We start from the raw sequence: 20,952 nt of genomic DNA, 5'->3' as shown, positions 1-20,952 counted from the left end.
TAGAAAACCAACAAAATGCAATTACTGCCACTTCAGAAAGCTTACAAGACTCAAAAGTAAGAATACTCTTGTATGATTATCATTCTTAGTTATAACATCAATCTCATCAATTAAAATGCCTACTTTCATTGAGATATTTCAATTAGAAAGGAAGAGTACTGTAGATAATATTACAATCATACACGTAACCCTATAGAACAGATATTGTTCGTAAAATCCTGGCAATCTTATTACAAGCAGTAATAAGATAATTTTCATTTTCCTTTCCAATTGAAACATAGCAAGCTTAGCTTCTCAATGATTTCCGAACCATTGTGGAAGTTCTTTCTCCAAGTGCCTTAAATAACCAAATAGTCATCACCACACACAAAAACACATGATAGAAGAAAAATCAGTGAATCTTTACACAATGTATGATCAATTTTATTTCGTTTTGTTACTGTGTACTGAATACTGCTTCGAAGCTGTTAAAGTGTTACACTTCCCAAAACCGAGTTGTAGCAGAAATGGTCCAAGGCAGAGGCATCAAATATTTTTATAAGAGATCAAATGAATTAACTTCAATTAGCTATATGTAAAAATTACATAATGAAACACCGGTATAATTTAGTAGTGGCTCAAGGGGATAAGAGGGTAAACGATAAATGATCCGGCAGTCTTTACCTTGGGAAGTAATTCCACAATTTGCCCTAGAAAACAACCAAATAGCAATCACGTGAGGATATTCAGCAAGATTCTTTGTAAATAGGTCTATAACCTTCATGAGAATAGAGATATCGCGGGAAAAAAACTACTATTGAGATAGAGTGGAAAAGACATGAAAAGGCAAACACTTAAAACCTAACAAACTAAGTCCAGAAAGGAAACCAAAACTAGAGAGTAAATAAATTTTAAAGCCGAAGCCAAATGAAGTATCTTTGAGCATAAGCCAACTAAAAAGTGTGAATACCGAAAATTGGACACCAGAAATCTTGAAGCGATCTAAATATTACAAGAGATGCATTATTAACAGAGTTACAAAGCCGCTTAAACATACAGGAAATTTAAGTCCATCTCTCCAAGCACTCAATTGAGAAGAACGCTCATCTTTTAAAATACTAACAAGCTGGGAAGAGGAAAGGAAAAGAAGGGTAAGGGTAAAAAAATTGTCGATCGTAAAGGTTACAGGATGAGAGATCTTTTACAAAAAGAGAGATTAGGTTACATGACAAGGAAAAAAAGAGAATAGTTCAAGTTCGAACAAACTCGAAAGTTATTGTACCTCATAAATGCAGGCTAGCATTCAATTGAAAGGCCGAACTCATATTGCAGTACAATGATACGGAGTCTCCTTATTGCTGGAATTCAAGATCTAATTTCCTTTTAAGATGTGATCTGTCAGCACTGCAAGTGAAGAGGAAAAATAACAAAATCTATTCAGAATCTAGGTGTCATGAAGATCACGTAGCTGCTTAAAAAATGTTTAGTTTCTTATTAAAAAATAAAAACAAATAGCCTGCATCTTTCCACTTGGTGGCTTTGATTCATGAACGAATTTATCACCATTTATTAGACTTAATAATGTGCCCAAGGGTTGTGATTTCACATCTCCTCCCACCCATCCTAAGTTAGGACTTGGAAGGGTACATAAATATATACTTTTCAGAGCGAAAACTGAAAAGTATATGCATATTGCCCATGAGGAAGCGCCATTCAAATGGAGCAAACATGCACATCCAAGAACTATTACTACATGTTTTTCCATGAAAACTTAAAGCAAACAACTCATGCAACATGACCAATCCTTTACCAATATCAATAATGCAATTTTTTTTAAGTACATCAATAATGCAAAATTGAACATTTATCATTGCAATTAGTTATCAAAGAAATACACTACATTCTGCACAATAAGGTAACACAATCAAAATTTGGTTAGACTATCTTAAAACATCTCCCCTTTAAAAGATTTCATTCAATAAATAAAATTACTATCCCATGATTTTTTGTGTTCTTATAAGTTTTTAGAGATTAGGTTAAATATGGCGATGCCTTGATTATTAGAAATTAGGAGGCCTTTCTGTGATAGTTTCTTCTTAGGGAGGGTTCTCTCCACCCTTGCCCTTAAGTTTTCCTTTTGTCAATATGAATATACTTTTCAGTTTTCACTCTTTCATAATTTTTTTTTAAAAAAAAAGGTTACTATCCCATGACATATTAAACTTAAATTAATTCAAACCCAGACTATGACATTACATTCAAGAAGGTTCATAACTCCTATACCATGCGTTCATACCCATTTTCAAGCTAAGGCAGACAATCGGCTTAGCAATTTACACAATATAATTATTGTGGCAGAATGAGAAAATTTTACCTGTTAATTGTAGGTCTATTTGGAGGTTTTCCACCAAATACAGAAAAATCCAACGACATAGGCGCTGCTTCATTCTTGCTCGTATTTCCAGCAGCCAACTCTCGCACCTCATTAACATGGTCATCAAGCCTATCAGCTCTATATGCATTGCCTTCAAAAGCCTCACGATCTGGCATTACTCTTCTTGACTTTCTTGGAGGTGAGAGTACAGTAGGACCGTCATTTGAATTTAAATCCAAAACTCGAGAGTTTGAGTTCGTAGGTTCACGCTTTGAAGTAGGCCTTGGAAGCTTACTAGGATCTGTGGGAAGTGGTGCAGATGTGAAGTACCTAAAAAGGAAAACCTGTAAGAAATGTATCCAAAATAATTCTAGGATTCTAACTTATATTTTCATATATTAAAAATGAAACCTATGCTCCAATGCTTGTTGAATGGTAATTCTAGATTTTGGATCATATGCAAACATCTTTGATAGGAGATCCAGCGTGTCATCACTAGCCATAGGAAACAATGATCTTAGAGGAGGTGCAGGGACATATTGGAACTCAACGTAATCAGGTAGGTATAACATATCAGGCCATTGTGAAGGCGTAGGCGTTCCAAACGCTGCAAAAATCTTCCCTAATTGATCAATGTCACTTGAACCCTGTCAATGACAGAAATGATTTTAGAAACAATCAAAAGAGATACAAGAAACCAAATTTGAATATAAATCTATTTTGCATAATAATACAAATCCAAGAACACCATGCAAGTGGATTAAAACATCACAGAATATAATTGTCAGAGACTAATCACTAGGGTTCTCGGAAGAGTACAGAAATCAAGTACAGATTTCTTTGTTTTTTCTTAATAGAAATCAAAACATTGGCAGAGGTAACTTGAAGTCAAGAAAATACGGGTCAGCTAAATTACAAGCCATGAAACTTACCTTTATACCACATACTAACAACACCATCTACACAAACCCAGGTTTCTACAGCCCATTCTTCCAAGAACCTAGACACAGATTATATAAACGAAGGCTGCTCAACTATAAGCTTAATAAACTAAGGGAGTAAGGGTTGTTAAATTTGTGAGCTAAATATTCCCTTGTTGGTATTAGCAAAATCAGTTCTCATGCTCAAATATACTCTGGAAAGTCTATTGCACTGCAGGAAATGCAAGACTAGCCACATTGATAGAAACATTCATATCATGGCATACAAAATGACTCATACTCGGCAAAAACCCCACGGCCAAATTCATTACCCAGAATATATGGAAGCTCAATAATTTATTGTATGCAACTAGTTCTAAGCTTGATTTGTAAGTACACAACCACGTGGATATACGTAAGCTGGAAATATACATCGGTTGGTTGTTATTAAGAGAGAGCTCGCATTGGAGTCAAAAGTTTGCTTGTAGAAAAAACACGGCACTTAAAACTCATACTTTGTATCATACATTGTTTGAATGCTACCATGGAACCACTATGTGTAGAAAGACTAATTAATACATGACACTAAGTTCGTACTTCATTTATTTACATGGTGAAGCCTGCAAATTACAAGCAGAAAAAGAGAGAAGAAACAAATATGATTATCGTGGGATATACTTCAGCCATCATCAGGTAAAGAATTGTTTGTATTTTACAAATATAGGCATACCTGAAGAAAAGGTCGACGAAGTAGTAGTTCAGCAAAAATACAAGCTGCTGCCCAAACATCCACTGCAGAACCATATTGCTTAGTACCAAACAATAGCTCAGGTGCTCTGTACCATCGAGCAAAAACCTATTTTGAAATATTGCAGCGATAGGTGTTAAGATTGAAATGAATGGAAATTCAGGAATTGTGATGAAATAATTGGCCACAATAAAATGAGGATGGTTCTGAGCCTGAACTATTTTATATTGGAAAAATAATTCCGTCTATAATACATAACCCGGTCATTAAATATGACCAACTTCAAAGCAACAGATACTACACATAATAAATTAGAGCCGAGAGATTCCAAAGCAAGAAATTTTTACCTGCATCAATCAATAATGCAAAAGAGGGAGAAGAAGTATACCTGGTGAGTAAATCTACGATCCGGACTCCCAAATATCCGAGCCAAACCAAAATCCGCAAGTTTCAGTTGACCATTTGATCCTATCAACAAATTATTTGGCTTCATATCCCTGCAAAGTACAAGCGGGCATATTATAAACAGAAAGTAATCACAGGTATCCAGATGCTAAATAAGCAAAAACAATAGCATTGTAAAAAAATTGGACACCTATGCAAAACCCATTTCTTGTGGCAATATGCAAGGCCTTTCAACGTCATCTGAAGGTATGATTTGATGTCAGCTGGGGAAAGAAATATGTTTCGATCACGTATAACAGCTTCAAGGTCTGTCTCCATAAATTCAAACACAAGATGCAAATTCCCTTTGTGAGGGAATGCATCAATTAACTCAATTATATTTGAATCTTTTAGCTCTTTAAGCAGCTTGATTTCTCGAAGAGCAGTAAAATTTACTCCCTCTTTTTGTTTCCCAAGCCGAATTTTCTTGATGGCAACCGTCTGACCTGTCTAGAAAGTAAAAAAAAGAAGTTGGTAAACCAAGTTGAAATCCCCCTTACATCAAAATTTCAAGTAACTAAAGAACTAACGCCTTAGGTCCAGACATCTATTCAGCTACAGTGAGTCACAATTCAAGTAAACAAATCTGATTTTACATTAGTGTATATCCTAGAGCAATAGACATTCCACCAAATTGAAACACAACCAAATTAACGAAACTCGAAAAAACACACTCCAAATAGCTCCAGAAGCCATCGCCATATTCCCCCTTCCTAGCTACCGCACCCATCACAGCATAATCCCAAATCAATTACAGCTAATTTCAGCAACAACTAAACGAATTACTCCCTCTCTTCTCTATCCCATATATTCCCACCAAAGTAATCGACGCGCTATCAACTTTTTTTCACGCAAAGAAAGCATACCAACCTGAGTATCAATGGCTTTATATACAACACCATAGGTACCCTCTCCAAGAACCTCACGCTTTAAATATCTATCAGCCACTTTCTTTGATGGATCGAGGTCAGCCATTGGTGCATCAAAAATAGTACTTCTTGAAAATGTGTTGTTAGGTCCGGTAACGTTCTCATGCCAGAGACATAGGCTGAGAGAAAAGGATTGTGAAAGGCACCATTGTTGAAAGAAGGGAAGTGGGAGGAAATTAGGGTTTGGAGATGGTGAGTGTGTGCAGTTCAGTTCGTATGCTTAAAGAAAGCCGTTGAAGATAGAGAGAAAGACGAGAGCGTAGAAAAGCAGCCACTTTCTTTTGCCCGCTCCAAGGATGTTTTCCTTTTTCTTTCCCTCGCCAATGGGCAAATCGATTCTTACTATTGCATCCTCTCATTTCGTTTCAATAAATGTTGGGCCGTTGCGCACGCGGCCCAAATCCTTATTATTTAGAATTAAAAAATACTCTTTTTATATTATTTTTTCGTCCGACTTCTATCTCGTATTTGGATTTCAAAATGCGATCCTTTGTGTGGAGAGCGTTTACAAACGATGATCCATTTCACGTCAAATATGTTTACTTATTGCGTTATTCTAATATATTGATTCTCTACTTTCGACCGTGTTTCCTTTTCTTTTTTTCATGATTGATTTCTTCCGTTTTGTTAGTTTTTCGTGAAAATCAGGATGAAGATTGTGATAAGAATTATCTCATTACGTAAAGATAATATGCATGGTCATCCCTAATGCGATACAGTAAAAAAATAGAATTAGTGGATTATGACGTAAGCAAAATGTTATAAATCATATTTTTTTTAAAGGTAGATCATCAATCACAAACACTTTTTTGAGACGGTCATCTGTACAAAAACCTCTATTCAGTCGTTAACTTTTGAGTTTGATTTTAATTTACTTTCTAGATTTCAAAATATTGCAATTTTAACTTTAAGATTTGAGTTTTTGAATTTTGTTTTGCCTAAGTTTTAAGACTTTTTCGCTTTTGATCTCTAAAGACTAACTTGGTTCATGGTATACTTTTAAAAAAAACCAAATAACTTGATTTCTAAAAATGTATTTATGTATAAAACCATTTTGTGAGAAAATGCACTCAATCATAACGTTGTTATCTATTTGAATTACATTTAACCACACTACCTATCGGAAAGCTCAACCACAAATGACTGCCACTATAATTGCACCTTTGAGTCAACGATGCAATAAGAAAAAAAGTGGTTGATGCGGTATTTATTGTTGATTAAGCTCGGTGAGGTTGATCGGATGAATCATGTGGCCTTTCACTATTATGGTTTGTGATTGTGACTAGATTATCAAAGTCTTACGAAAATGAATCCGACCCACTTATTAAAGATCGTCTTATCCATAGCATAAAGACTTTGAAAGGTAGAAGTCAAATAATTTTATGTCTAGATCTTAAATGTACTCCTACGTTATGAAACGCCAAAATGGGTGAAGATTGAAAGGCGTAAGTGGCATCATTTACAACATTATGAAAATGATTTTAATAACGAAATGAATCTTCTATATAGTTATAAATAATATCAAATTATTCTTCTCCATATTACACATTAATTGTCGCACTAATTTTTACTTTATAAATATATCTAAAAAACAATTTCAAAAAGTTCGAGAGCACTCTTAGTTTTAGGAGAGTAAAAACAAAGCATAATTAAAATCTAACTCAAAATTTATACGTTTTTCTTTTCTTCAGTATAAATTTAAACTATTGAAATTTAAAACTAATGGAAGAAATGAAAGGACAGTACTTTTTCAAACAAACATGTAAAAATATCATATCGCAAGCAATGACGTTTCAGTGAAGAATCTAAATTTCAAACAAATCTTTATAAAATGGAACATGGTTGACTCTGAATCTTTCAAGGGTAACACTTGAACAGATCAGATCTAGGTTCTTCAATTTTCATTCCTTCCATATATTTTATATCAATTCTTTCTGTAGATGGTCTCTTACCCCTTATTTGATAGCTAATTTACTTTTGAAAAGGTAACATTGTTTACTAATAAACATGCTCATTCTGAAGAAGAAAAAGCAAAGTGATGCATTTGGTGGCTGTTTAAAAAAAAAAAAAATGGGGCCTCGTTTAAAAACTCATTAGCACTATCCTTTGATGCCAGCTCCTAGTCAAAGAAGCTATTTCCTACGTTTGAAAGGTCAAAATTGGACAATAATAATAGCATCAGCTAGAAGCAATACAGAGTCACAGACTATAAAAGGCAAGAAACTTGAGCTAAAGGAGATATCAAATATCACCAACAATGGCAGAGGTAAAGATTATTGGATCAGCTGGAAGCCTATTCTGCATAAGGGTCGAATGGGCCTTGAAGCTCAAAGGAATTGAGTTTGAGTACATAGTTGAAGACTTGAGAAACAAAAGTGAGCTGCTTCTCAAGTCCAACCCTGTACACAAGAAAATACCTGTGTTTTTGCACAATGACAAAGCCATCTCCGAGTCGCTTCTCATTATTGAATACATCGACGAGACGTGGAAGGAGAACCCGATATTGCCTGAAGATCCATATGACAGAGCCAATGCTCGCTTCTGGGCTAAGTTTTTAGACGAGAAGGTAACCATAGTTCTTTTGCTATTAACTTCCTTTTTCATGCATTTTTGTGCTTCCAAGTCCTGAAATTTAATTTAAATTAAGCTTTAAAGATAAAAATTCAGTGATAGCATAAATGGTAGGTCATATAAACAATTTTTGGCATACAATACAACTATTTAGGTCCTGTTTGATAACAATTTTGTTTTTAGTTTCTGTTTTTTTAATTTATTGCTTGTTTTCTCCCTTTAAATTCTTAACGGAGTTCCAAAATCAGAAACAAGTTTTCAGTTTTTATAGTTTCTAAAACTTTGTTTTGTTTTTGAAAACATTGGTAAGTACCAATGTATAACAAAACAAATAAACTTATAAATGTGAGAAATGATTACAAGCTTAATTTTCAAAAACTAAACCAAATAGTTATCTAGTGCAACCTTAGTTTTGCAAAACTTAAGACCTTCAAACTAAATGGAGTGGTTACAGAAAATGACACAAAACTGGTTGCACTCCAAATCTGTAACTTCACAAGATAATGGCTTATCGTCAGAATATTGTAATAACCATACTTTTCTTAACGCAGGGTTTGATCGGTGCCTGGGAAGCTTGCCAGGCTGAAGGAGAAGAGAAAGAGAAGGCTGTAGAGGCTGCAATACAAAATTTGGCACTGCTTGACAAAGAAATACAAGGAAAGAAATTCTTTGGTGGAGAGCAAATTGGTTACCTAGATTTAGCTGCAGGTTGGATTTGCCACTGGCTCAATGTTCTGGATGAAGTGGGAGAAATGAATGTGTTTGACAGAGAAAGGGTCCCATCCCTTCATGAATGGGCTCAAAACTTCATCCACGTTCCAGTTATCAAAGAATCGCTTCCACCCAGAGAAACTCTAGTCAACTACTTCAAGGGGAGTCTGAGCTACGTCCGGTCCTTGGCTGCAAATAAGAACTAAGATGTCTCGTCCAAAGTTTGCATTTCGTTAAAAATAAGTTTATTCTGTCAAACAGTAAGAATACAGATGGTCAATGTGAAACAAATCTCATAGGTTAAAAAATCATAGGAGGTGTTTGTGTTTGGATACTCTTTACTACCCTGGATGATATGCATCTGCTTCATTGATTGTTCAGCTCTTCCACATTTTTTTCCTTATATTTTTTGACCATTTTAATCAATTAATACGAAAGCATGAATTAATGAAAGAAACTGGAATAACAAGAGTAACATATAAACTCCTTTCCTCCCTTCTAAACTGAACTGACTTCGTCTAAATTATCCATCACTCCCAAGATGAAATCTACGCAGAAGTCAGAAGAGTGGATTACTTGTTGATTCATGGAACAGCTGAGCATTCTAGGTTTGCTCGTTGCTGTCTACATGAATCATTCAACATTTATAAGATATCTTGTTAACTTATAAAAATAATTTTTTTAAAAAATTAAGAGGATAGCAGCACAGCTACACTTGACCCCCCCAAAATGATAGACGATCATTGGCACCAGCCTTCCAAAACTAAATTCTAGAGAAAGAAAGAGTAAGCTAAGGTGATCTCAATAGAATCAATACTTGATTGCTGTTCAAGCTACACTCAAACACTGTATCTCCAAGAGCCATCCAAAGAGAAGTGGCAGTTACCTAAAAAGAAGCCCAAAAATCATAATAAACTTTCTGCTGGAGCAAATAGTATGCTCTATATAAATAAATAATTGATTCGTTCAGAGTTGGCAAATAGGACAGATGAAGTGAAACTCATGTAGACCAATTCGAAAGGTTTCTATGCCAATTGCAAACTTTCAAATGAGAGAAGGTAGTTCAAAGGATGTACACGTTCTTAATAAATATAGCACATTGAACATTTGAATATGACAGCGTCGAGGTACATGATAATTTGATACAAGCATACAAATTCGACATGTACAAAGCAGAAGATCAAATATCTGATGGAGAAAAGAACTAAGTATTGACACGGCGACACCGGCACCAAAATGCAGTTCCCCCACTTCTACCACGAGCAACAGCTATTTCCTCATCAACATAAAACCAGATAAAGCAAGGATCCTTGGTGCTTGGCTCCCTTTCTTCTTTTTGACCAAGACTAATCTCTAAAGGGTTTAAAGGTCCAATTTTTATTCGAACTCGTTCGAAAATGAACGCTAGTATTCTTGTCTTCCATGAAAGTCTACCTTCGAACGTTAAGCTTCCAATAGGTCCCAGAAACACTCCATTCTCTATTCTTTTTCCCTAAATCCAGGCAATGATGAATTAGTTTCAGGAAAAAAAGATCTGGAAAATCAACGAGAGCATCCCTAAACTTTTGTTCCAAGTGCACAATAAGGTTTGCTAAGTTATAACTTCTTGCAATCTTATCAGAGGAGAAATCGTATAGCAAAGTCCAGATAGAAAGATAGATATACGTACAGCAGCATCAAACCTCTGGATGGCTGTAACAGGGAAGTAGCGACCCTTTTTCAATTTTTTCTGCAATTCAGTACTAAAATCCAGTGTTTAGAAAACTCCAAAACGGGAGTGATTAAATCTTCTTAATTAGAAAATGAAATGGAAATAAAATCAACCTCAGCAGTAAAAATAAGCATCCAGGTTCTACCAGGAGAGCTTGTTCCACCAAGTGTATTAAAAAACTTTGAAGGGTCAAGTTTAGCCTTCTCAAGTACAGAAAAAGCAGACAAAACTTCTTCTGCTGGTACCTTTCTTGTCTTTGCCGCATTTTTTAGCACTTTAACGCTCTTTTCCACTTCCTCGTTCACAATCTACACAAATCAATTAGTCAAATAAATTATATAGTCTTTTTTCTTTTAATAGAAATAACCACTTTCATTGAAAAAAATGAAAGAATACAAGCACGGACAAACAAAAAATCAAACCCACAAAAGAGAGGACCTTCGACAAAAAGGGACTCCAACTATGCAAAAGAATGTCGGGTAGTTACAAAAAATCTTCGAAATTGAAGTCCACGAAAACAACTGACAATTGACAATAGGTGGTTACTCCATCAATGGAATAAATATTATAAGGTCCCTTGAATTACTCCATGGGATCCTCAGCATGCCCCTAAAGATAGTAATTACTCAGGATCACCATTTTTGGATCGGATTTGAATTTTTGTATCAAATGTCTGTTTAGGCTCTTTGTGGTATGTCATAACATAATAAACCATCTATTGATTAAAAAGCATTTGGTATTGTATCATCTACAAGAACAGATACAGAACTGTGGATACTGTTGACCAAACAGCCTAAAGAACAGAACGTACTTTATTATGCAATACACCATTTCAATAAGAACATAATTGAACTTCTATAATATGCCATCCTTCGTGCCATTCGGCAATAACCCAACAGAGCTTAAATAGAAATAATATCAACCTCATTGAATATGTAAATAGAAAAATCAACACACTAACAAAAAAACTTAACCACAAGAGAAATATCAAAAGTAAAAAACATCTAATACATTGCTTGAAGTGGAACTCTCTTCCTCAACCAGAACTGGGGTCGCTCCATTTGGGTCTTTTCCGTCTAAAGCTGCGCAGGTTTTCAAACTCGGAAACCGGTAAATTGAAGGCGTATTTGAAGATTTGAAGGAAATCGAAGATTGGGAGTTGGCATTCAAAGGGACTTTAAGGACTTTTGGGGGGATGAGAGAGTTGTTGGATGAACTGTGAGCGAACCGGGTTAAGGAGAAGGAGCTGAAAGAGGAAGCTGCCACAGTGAGTGAGCTCATCGTTATTCACTTCGTCTAGAGAGGAAGGTTCTTCGTCTTCCTTTAACCCATACAAATATCTGGTGAGGATCAAATCCTCGTAAGCCATGATTGCCAACAATCCTCTGATTTGATGAATATGAACGGTTCTTTATTTTTCTTCAAATGGAAATTTTGATTGATTTAAATTCATCCATCTAGAGAAAAAAAAAAGTTCATTTAAAATAAAATCGTTTTTATTTAAACAACTATTAAAAATACACTTTAAGAGTGTTCCAAATGTTGGAGTAACATTGAACGGACGTTTTTTAAATGGCAAAATAAATCAAAATTTGCAAAATTTTGAATTCTATAATAGGAATCGATAAACTTTTATAATTGTCTATCAACTATCAATGTCTATCACGGTTAGAATATGAAGTTTTACTATATTTTATAAATATTTTGTTAAATTTATCATCTTTTATGATTCTCCAATTTTAAAAATTTTAAAGAGATTTTTAAACTTAAATATTTCAAAAGTTTCCATTTTAATGTTTGGTTAAATTTTAGTGATGTACTCTAAAATATTAAAAATATAAAAATGAAGATTAAACATTTTAAAGTAGTAAAAAATATTATAGAATCGGTAAGAATAAGAAATCCATATTGAACTTTGAACCCTTCCAAAAGATTGATGAAGAAGAAAGAAAGAAAAACAGTTAATTTTTTTCCAACTAACATACAAATATTTATTACAAAGACAAAACAGAGTAAACAATGAAAACATCAACCTAAGTAGACAGAAATTCAAATATTTGTAAAACAAATGGTTAATGAAATATTGTTTATATATAGTTGAAAAAAATAAAATAAATAATTACAGAGTTGTTTACATCTCATTATTAAATATAAATTCATAATCTTTAAAAATTAAATTATTGAATATAAATGACGATTTTTTAAATTTGATTAATAACTAATATTTATTTTAAAATGTAGAATAATATTGTAAATTTAAAATCTACGAATCGTCTAAAAATGATTAAGCTTTTTAATATAATAAAATAAATATTAAAATAGAATAAATTTCAAAATAAATGGACAATACTATAATTATTTTTCTCCCAAGTAGGTTATGAATGCAATTAAAGAATCAAACACTTACTAGGGCATGGCATTATTGGTACATATGAAAAAATAATATGGTGGAAGTATATTGGCTCCAACACTTTGTCATTAATACTTTTATTCTGGATTCTATATTTTAAGTAAAATTTGTCAAACCTCCCAACAAAAAAGAAAAGAAAATGAATTGTCATTAATACTTTAATTCTGGATTCTATATTTTAAGACTTTCAGTTTCACCAATTAAATTATCTATGCACTGCAAACTCTCAACTCTATCCATCAAACATGCATTATTTTCGTCTAATTATTTTGGATGTGCATTGTTTAAAAGAAGTAATAACAAAAATGGACCAACAAATATATATAAATTCATATCAACATGGAATAGAACCAAAAAAAGAAAACAGGAGATGGAAAGAATTTTCAAATTATTATCAAATAAATTGACACTATCTTTACCCCAAGTGCTCCTTTCAAATTGTGAAAGTTCAAGGATCCAAGTCAAACCAGAAACTTCTTTTTACAAGGCTGTGTAACCCCACAACAAAAACAAGACCCTAAAGAAATGGCAAGAATGTGCAAGCAAGCAAGCCATGCCATCATCTTTCTTTCTAAGCGGCAGGCATATTTGCATAAAGAAGAGTAAAGAAGATTTCCACTTCTGGTATACCTCTTATCATTTGGATGAATCTACTTTTGATTGGATCTTCAAGGAGCAATAGCCCCATCTGAGCAACTCTAGGAACAAGTCTGGCCAACGGTATTCCTGATGCTTTGCTGCTGCCTCCAGCAAGTGAAGCCTCCATTTCTTCCATCAACCCATCAACGCCTACTTCTAACGATCTCTCCATGATGTTCCCAAACTCGACACTGAACCAATAAAAAGAGACACACATGTTTTATCTTTAACTCAAATGAAACGTGATTGAAGATTTACATTTGTTTGGGTGGATACTTGAGCAATAATATTCCACTTAAAGTAATGTGTTCACAAGAGGAATGTAAAATCGACCCTGAATTATATAAAGGAAGCATGATTCCAGCTGAAATGCATTATTGAGGCAAGCATTTAAGAATGCAAAAGAGAGGGATTTGAAGGAATTCTGACTCTCAAGTGCACACCAAACTTGATCTCTATTCAATACTCCATGCAAGTCAACTAATGAGATTGTCCATTTCAGTATAATGACTTGATTTATAATTCTCATACCTTAGCAGTACTGCTCTAGTTTCCATCATAAGTTGGTCAAACTTGTTGAAATTTGGGGCAACTGCATCATCATCGGTGGATAGTGTGTCTGTAATACTAGATTGATTGTCGCCAGGCATCACGTAGTCCAACCAATGATGGGGACTAGCTGTGCTCATGAAGATTTTAATTATTTGAGTAGTAGTTTCACGAAGTACAGTTGTATTAAAGACATCTCGCAATTGTTTTCTGCAACCAAGAAATTGACAAAGAATATTAATCACATCTGAGAATTTTTCGAGATAGCCATATATACAAGACATAGTTATAACCAGATAAGATCTTTGTAAAGCATCCTTAAGCAAAGCTTTAGGAGAACTATCCTTCCGGCTTACTTGACTGCAAAGCTCAGAATCAAAAAACATTTTTCTTAGTTGCCCGATATGTCAATACCAGGTTCCTTATTTATTCTCAAGGCAACTTCACCGAAAGCATACTTTACAAGTATCTTCTAATATCAGTTCAATTCCCCAAAAAGTATCTTAAGCCACATGTGGTTCTTTTGTCACATGGAAGAATGGAAGTATGTTAAGCTAATTATGCAATAAAGTTGAAGAATCCAAAATATTTGGAATTAGAATTAAGTTTTACTAAAAAAGCTTGGAACACTTTGTTTAGGATTTTTGAATTGGAGCTTTGTCTCCCTAGTAAGATTGATAGATGGATAATTGGGACTCAACATTAGAGGTTATAGCCCAAAAGGAAACATCTTACGAAAATGTGCGACTCGGTCCCTTTTGTGGTGCATTTGGAAAGAAAGGAATAGTAGAATTTTTTAAGATAGCTATAATTCTTTTGATTCTTTTTGGACTGTGTTGCAACACACAGCTTCTTGATGGAGTACGAATTACACCAAACACTTTTGTAATTATAGCCTTTCAATGATTTTCAACAATTGGAAGGCTATCATTTCTTAGTTTCTTCCGGGAAGGGCCCTCTTGTCCCTTGCCCTTAGGTTGTTCTTTTTTGTTATATGAATACACTTGTTTCTTATTAAAAAAAAAAATCAAGTTTTACAAAGAAATCTCAGTTCCTAGTAATCAAAGAATTTTGAACCTGTGTGATTCAATTGTAAGACAAATACTTTAACAGGATACTCTTTCTTTAGTTCAATAGGGTGGGGATTTGAACCTTTGGTAGATAATATGTTCTTTAACCAACTGAGCAATGCTCAAGCTGATTAACGGGAAGATGGTGTAGAAACATAATATTTTACATCATTCATTTGGTTATAAAATCAAAGTAAGATAATATCCACAAAATGATATAATACTTGATTTTATTGAGAAATTATATATATCAAGTCATGTGACTACAAACAGCTGTTATTTCTTTGATCATGTCCATGTGTATTAAAAAATATCCACGTCAGATTTTAAGAAAATGATTGAAATGATGTTCACTAAAATTTCAAGCAAAAAATTGTTTTTCTGAAACTATGCTAAACAAAGCCTTTACCTCTTGAGAACTTCTCCTACTGCTACCTGCAATTTAGGAATCAAGGCATTCAGACCATAATTACAGAGAAAATCAGAGATGGCCAGAAATTTTTGTTGGTCCTCCCTATCGATGAGATCAGCCTCCTCCTGTGGAATCAGAAATCAGAAGGACCAATATTAGGGGAAGATAACTAAACAGTAACACACTCCGCCTTCCAAGTTATGATATCAAATAACCTTAATATCTCAAGTCATATATAGAAGCCTTCACCCGGCCAAAGGATTGACATGTATGTTGACTACTAATTTGTTGGGGTAACATGGTCAATCCACTTCACGAATGAAGAAAAATGACCAAAACACCAAAATATAAATAACAATGACCCTGAATTTGTAGACGTTTTAATTTAATTGGAGTTGAACTGTAGATATTTTGAGCTACACTGAAGGATGAGATGACAAGGGCCTAGCAGCAGCAGGAGCATGGTGCTCCTTAACTGGCATTATGGATCAAAGACTTGTAAACTTGTTTATTTTGTTGTTGCTTAACGTGCATAAAGAAAATGTAATTAGTTCAGTTCTTTTTCCATCCCTTTGGCAACCATGGGCTTCCCAAGAAATTGAAATACACCTCAGAAAATCTCACGGACAGTTGCATGGGTGGTCACGACTCACCATGCACACAGTAGTGACATTTGTGTTCACAACTGACTCCTCAGTCAATCCAACACAGTGAAGTAGTCCTTGAAGCCCATTCCTAAGGACTGCAGCTAATTTTTATGTGTCTAACTTAATTTCATATGCTTTTATGGGAAATGAAGCTTTCATGATTAAAGGCTAAACAAATACAAAGGCACACAAAGAAAAAAAAGGACCACCCCACCCCTCCAAAAATTAAAAAAAATAAAAAATAAACAAACAAACAAAAACTAAACAAGTATAAACCCCCATCTAAAAGAATAAGACATAATTGTTAATTATAAAACTCCAGAGAAACAGCACCCACAGAAAAGAGTTAGTAGAACAATATCTCAAACTCGTTGAAGATCCTATTATTTCCCTCAAACTAAATACCCCACAAAACAACAAAGAAACAAGCATGCCATAGGACATTTTCCCCCATCTTGAAAAGGAGGATTGTTTGACCTCCTAACAACAATATGTTCTACACAACAAGCACATCCCAAAGACTCTAAAATGTGTTTCTAAAGAGGCCGAGCAAACTGATATCTCTAAAAAATACGGAAGGGTCATTAGCTAGATCATGGTGCATCGTTCAAATTTTATTTGATGTCTCACTTGCATTTATAAAAGTTCCGAATATAGAAGATTGCTGATAATTTTTGCTACCCAACCAGAGGCCCTTCGCTAGCTTTCCTTTAAAACATAAACAATACTAGTGATTCAAATTCATGAAAGAAGAATAAAAAGAAAACAAAAGTAACAAACAATTTGTATCTCCCTTCATTAACTGTGAGATCTATCGGGGTCACAATTTGTATCAATTAAACAAATAGTTGGAATTCCCACACCACAGTGAGGTAGTATTTTATTTCTCTCTTCCACGGGAGAGATACCAAATTATGATACTACTTGCTCCCCAAACCTATCCTATTCTTCTTTCTTCAGAGCACATATTCAATATCACTTTGTCATAAAGCTTTGGCCATAAATAAATGTAAAAGACCATTAAGCAAATATGCATATTCTCTAGTAATGCCACAGTGGTGAGGAATCATACACTTGATAAGAAGCGAATGGTTTTCATTCACAGGTCTTGGGCAATAGGATTTCAAAAATGAATCATGACTTACAAACTTTATAGGCACTCAAACTGTTCGGAAATACTAGTGGGGACAATACTTAATAAGAATATACCAGATTCAATCAGATTTTTTAGTTAATGAATTAAATAAAGACTAGCCTCTAGTATGTGCTATAGACCTAGAATATGGAACAACTGATAGAAATGAGATTGCATCAATCAATTACTGATCTAGTCAGAATTCTATCATTCAGCATTTCAGTTAGTAAATGAATCTTACAAAATAAATAATCTGAAAAGACAATTGATCAATAATAAAATTGCACAAATCATAAAACGACCCAACTTTCTAATGAATACTCACAGAAATCATTGTCAAGTACTTCCATGCATGAAATGAAAAAATAGTACCATCATCAAGAACAAATCAATTGTAAAAAAAATGAAGCCAAGTAAATAATAAAATGATCTATGCATGACTCATTTGATAACTAACAGATTTTTGAAAATTCAGCTGTAACCACTACTTTCACCATAATAAATAAATTATGGTGAAAAAAAAACACAATTTCAAAAACACAGTAATAGTTATCAAACAAAATCTTAGTAATTCTAAGAGTGACAGAGCTGAAAACAGTTCACAAAATATGAAATGGAAAAAGTAGAAGGCCTTACAAGCAAATGGGAGCTACCAAGACCACGGGCAGTATCAATGTACATATGTCGTCCTAAGATGTTGACTTGAACTCTAATGTATAAGCTTAACACAGTTATTGCCCATAGTGATATCACCATCTTTGTGAAGCCTGGAAAAAGACATTCCAACCGGGTGATCTCAGTCTATTTTATTCAGTCAAAAACCAGAAGATATAAAAACCAAAATGAGACTTCATACTTAGTATTTTGAGGTTTTCCCATAGATCAAGTTTCTCTGCTAATGTCAAAGTGTTTGGTTGACCCTTTCCCATCATTAATCTCTCTGTCAGATGTGAAAGATCCAAATCTTCCTCTATCCGATTGTGTAGATGTTGTATAGCATGAGGCAGAGTCGTCGTGTCAGCTATTCTTTGAATGTTCTCAAAATGAGCTTGTATTCTGCAAGCACAATTCCAGCAAACAGAAAAGTTAAAGAACTCAGAAAACAGATACTGATATAAAGAAGGGAAGAAAAAGTAAGCATCTCTTAACTGAGCTTTAATGAGCTCGTCTGCTTCCCGCTCATTATCCAATTCTCTCTGGATATCATGAAGCCTTCGACTGTAATAATCATATTGTCGATAAAGAAAATACCCACTTCCTAAAACTCCAGCTGTAATTAAAATTTTTCTCTTATGCCTTTTCCAGAAATCCCTGCTTGCACAATGTTAGATATAATAAGACATGATGAAATGGGAGAAACCAAACAATTCCCACAGCTCCATATCAACCACTAACTTTCAAAATCTTCATTCAACATCAATTTGCACTACCAAACCATATTTTGAGATCAATAGGTTGAAGTTAAAAGATAGTTTTAAATATTATGTGATGTTAGGTTGGCCCAATAATCAAATGGGCAAGGTGCAGAAGGGATAGTCTAGAAACCATGTGTTCTAACCACGATGCCTACCAATTAAGATATCAACTGTTCTGTGAAATTCTTTATGCTGGAGTCCACCTAAGTTGGCCAACACCTTCATGTGTATACTAACCTAAACAACGATCTTGATTTTGGTTTTTTCATTTTTTTCCTTCATGCTTGTCTACTGACTATTTCTATTGTTTTATAATATAATTGTAAAACTTAATGATCTTTTCTCTTTTCTTTTCTTTTCTTTTTCAACTGTAAACAGCCAAGAAGGTATCCTCCGTGGATGTTCACAGTGGTAGGTAGGCCCAAGCTTATCCCCTCTCCCCGAGAGATTCTTACTCATTCAGTTCTTTTAATTCCATACATGACACAACTATTAATTCTTATCCTTCATAAAGTAGTAATGATAAAAGTACCGTACTTTTCTTCCTTTCCGGGTAAACGTTCATTCAAAAAATGGAAGTTACACTCGTTAGGAGCCTATGTTGTCATCAAAGAACACGAAACTATTCATACTATATTGATCAATTAGAAACCAACCACGCTATCCTAATCTCAATTGTCTAAAATCAGAGAATAGCAGCATTTCCACCTAAGAAAATAACAAGGCAACCAAATTTAGATCATCTATCAAACATAGCCACAAATTTATCAATTCAACTTCAAGGCAGTAGAATCAAGGGAAAAAGAAGACTACCCAGAAGAAAGCCCCTTCAATCAATAGCAATACAAAGGGAGACATATGAAATAATGCTGCAGAAACATAAGAACCGACCTTATAGGAAACATTTTGATGTCAAGAATTAAACCGAATATCCATCACCATGCCTTCTTCGTCTGCAAATCAATTTCGAACAAACTCAAAATTGAGATGAGAAGAAAAACTTTATAAACAGTCAAGAGTAAAAAAGAGAGAGAATTAAAAAAAAAAAAAAACGTAAGAGGGATATCAAATAAGCTAGAAAAAACAATACTATCACTAACCCAGAAAGGGAGAGAGATGGTGAAACGCGTAACTCGACGATAAGGCTCGAAAAATCGAAAGAACCCCAGGTGATAAAAAGCGAAAAGGCGAAATGGGAAGCAACTGGAGAGGGCAATTAGGAAGCAAGTGTTTCCGTTTAAATGAATAAAAATTGTTAGTAGTCTCTTTGAGGATGCGAAATTTTGAGGGTTTGGAGGTTGAAGATGGGAAAGAAGGAAGAAGCTAAGAAAAGAGAGTGGCCAATTTGATTGATGGATTAAATGTGTGAATAAATTTTGGTCTTGTAATTGTTTACCACTTCGAGTTCGACGTTTGGATTTATTTAGCTCTTCCTACGCTTCTCTTTCCTTTTCCTTTATTTCCTTCTTTCTTTGGTGGTGGAATGTCGCAACCACAAAAGCAATCCCTCCAGTGCTTTTATTCTCAATAGTTCATCCACTTTTTCTACTTTTGAAATAATATTCATTTGAAATGAGTTTTGTATCGTAAATTTTGACAAAAATGTTCAACCCAATGGAGGTTTGAATTATATCATATTACAAGTTAATTTCATTTCCAATGTTAAATAGTTTAGAGAATATTTGCAATTAAAATTTGGAAAAAAATTTAAAAATAATCTATACATGATTTTCCATGTATAAATAATATATAACCAAAAAAAACTTAAATCAACTCTATAAGATTTCGTGAATTTTGTTATATTTTTTAAATGGTTTTATCGTATAAAAAATTGTACTCTAATTTATCCCTTTGATACATTTTAAATTTATTTTTATCTGACCGGAAAAAGTAACATTTCTTATTCATAAATTATAGCTAGCATTACTAAACATGGAAATTGAATTAAAAAATTTACCCAAAATAATTAGTGTTAAAAAAAGTTACATTTTTAGTTCGAAATTTTGAAGAATAATGTATTTGGTTGAAGTTTTTAAAACGTGCTATTTTAGTTGCTAAAATTTGATCCTTAAATTTTGAAAATGTATATTTTCATTCACTATAAATGATTTTAAAAGACGGTTTTCTAAAGTGTTTTTTATTTTATTTTAAAAAATATTTGTATAATATTTAAAATTAGAAAAAAAAAACAGTTTTACAAACATATACGAATTTAAAATTTTATTTTTATTAATTTAAATGTCCTGTAGTTATTTATAATATAAGTTCAAACGATTTTCTAAACATGT

The 20,952-nt window shown here is 33.7% G+C and overlaps 4 protein-coding genes across 4 annotated transcripts; 1 reads left to right on the top strand and 3 right to left on the bottom strand.

The window, feature by feature from the left end:
* Positions 1–204: 204 nt before the first annotated feature.
* LOC101217645 (cyclin-dependent kinase D-3) lies at positions 205–5,824 on the bottom strand. The gene is made up of 8 exons (XM_004137283.3): positions 5,336–5,824; positions 4,617–4,915; positions 4,410–4,518; positions 4,004–4,129; positions 2,765–3,000; positions 2,354–2,683; positions 1,262–1,383; positions 205–689 (listed from the first exon to the last, which is right to left on the bottom strand). The coding sequence occupies exons 1-7, from the start codon at positions 5,438–5,440 to the stop codon at positions 1,332–1,334; spliced, it is 1,257 nt and encodes a 418-aa protein (XP_004137331.1). The 5' UTR covers positions 5,441–5,824; the 3' UTR covers positions 205–689; positions 1,262–1,331.
* A 1,715-nt stretch (positions 5,825–7,539) lies between these two features.
* Positions 7,540–9,129, top strand: LOC101217418 (probable glutathione S-transferase). The gene is made up of 2 exons (XM_004137282.3): positions 7,540–7,960; positions 8,517–9,129. The coding sequence occupies exons 1-2, from the start codon at positions 7,652–7,654 to the stop codon at positions 8,880–8,882; spliced, it is 675 nt and encodes a 224-aa protein (XP_004137330.1). The 5' UTR covers positions 7,540–7,651; the 3' UTR covers positions 8,883–9,129.
* A 552-nt stretch (positions 9,130–9,681) lies between these two features.
* Positions 9,682–11,773, bottom strand: LOC101217184. Its single transcript, XM_004137281.3, has 4 exons — positions 11,399–11,773; positions 10,501–10,695; positions 10,346–10,405; positions 9,682–10,168 (listed from the first exon to the last, which is right to left on the bottom strand). Exons 1-4 carry the CDS (start codon positions 11,666–11,668, stop codon positions 9,881–9,883), a joined length of 813 nt encoding a protein of 270 aa, XP_004137329.1. The 5' UTR covers positions 11,669–11,773; the 3' UTR covers positions 9,682–9,880.
* Positions 11,774–13,165: 1,392 nt separating this feature from the next.
* On the bottom strand, positions 13,166–20,141 carry LOC101216945 (peroxisome biogenesis protein 3-2). The gene is made up of 8 exons (XM_011650735.2): positions 19,765–20,141; positions 19,556–19,617; positions 18,399–18,560; positions 18,106–18,305; positions 17,886–18,016; positions 15,465–15,592; positions 13,968–14,195; positions 13,166–13,627 (listed from the first exon to the last, which is right to left on the bottom strand). The coding sequence occupies exons 2-8, from the start codon at positions 19,567–19,569 to the stop codon at positions 13,369–13,371; spliced, it is 1,122 nt and encodes a 373-aa protein (XP_011649037.1). The 5' UTR covers positions 19,570–19,617; positions 19,765–20,141; the 3' UTR covers positions 13,166–13,368.
* Between the last annotated feature and the right edge of the window lie 811 nt (positions 20,142–20,952).

The sequence above is a fragment of the Cucumis sativus genome, chromosome 1 (genome assembly GCF_000004075.3).
Source record: "Cucumis sativus cultivar 9930 chromosome 1, Cucumber_9930_V3, whole genome shotgun sequence".
In the NCBI taxonomy this organism is placed as follows: Eukaryota; Viridiplantae; Streptophyta; class Magnoliopsida; order Cucurbitales; family Cucurbitaceae; genus Cucumis; species Cucumis sativus.
This window is presented reverse-complemented; position numbering and strand designations above follow the sequence as displayed.

What these genes read in the sequence shown, in the direction of transcription:
- LOC101217645 (XM_004137283.3), bottom strand. Translation starts at nt 5,440, where the DNA reads ATGGCTGACCTCGATCCATCAAAGAAAGTGGCTGATAGATATTTAAAG. An exon ending in ATCGTAGATTTACTCACCAG is followed by an intron (nt 4,130 to 4,409) that starts GTATACTTCTTC and finishes ATTTCAAAATAG; the next exon opens with GTTTTTGCTCGATGGTACAG. An exon ending in TTCGTCGACCTTTTCTTCAG is followed by an intron (nt 3,001 to 4,003) that starts GTATGCCTATAT and finishes TGTCATTGACAG; the next exon opens with GGTTCAAGTGACATTGATCA.
- LOC101216945 (XM_011650735.2), bottom strand. An exon ending in TTGGTAGCTCCCATTTGCTT is followed by an intron (nt 15,593 to 17,885) that starts GTAAGGCCTTCT and finishes CTGATTCCACAG; the next exon opens with GAGGAGGCTGATCTCATCGA. An exon ending in ACTAGAGCAGTACTGCTAAG is followed by an intron (nt 13,628 to 13,967) that starts GTATGAGAATTA and finishes TTATTGGTTCAG; the next exon opens with TGTCGAGTTTGGGAACATCA.
- LOC101217418 (XM_004137282.3), top strand. Translation starts at nt 7,652, where the DNA reads ATGGCAGAGGTAAAGATTATTGGATCAGCTGGAAGCCTATTCTGCATA. An exon ending in CTAAGTTTTTAGACGAGAAG is followed by an intron (nt 7,961 to 8,516) that starts GTAACCATAGTT and finishes TTCTTAACGCAG; the next exon opens with GGTTTGATCGGTGCCTGGGA.
- LOC101217184 (XM_004137281.3), bottom strand. Translation starts at nt 11,668, where the DNA reads ATGAGCTCACTCACTGTGGCAGCTTCCTCTTTCAGCTCCTTCTCCTTA. An exon ending in AGAGTTCCACTTCAAGCAAT is followed by an intron (nt 10,696 to 11,398) that starts GTATTAGATGTT and finishes TGATTTGTGTAG; the next exon opens with ATTGTGAACGAGGAAGTGGA. An exon ending in TCCAGAGGTTTGATGCTGCT is followed by an intron (nt 10,169 to 10,345) that starts GTACGTATATCT and finishes GCCTGGATTTAG; the next exon opens with GGAAAAAGAATAGAGAATGG.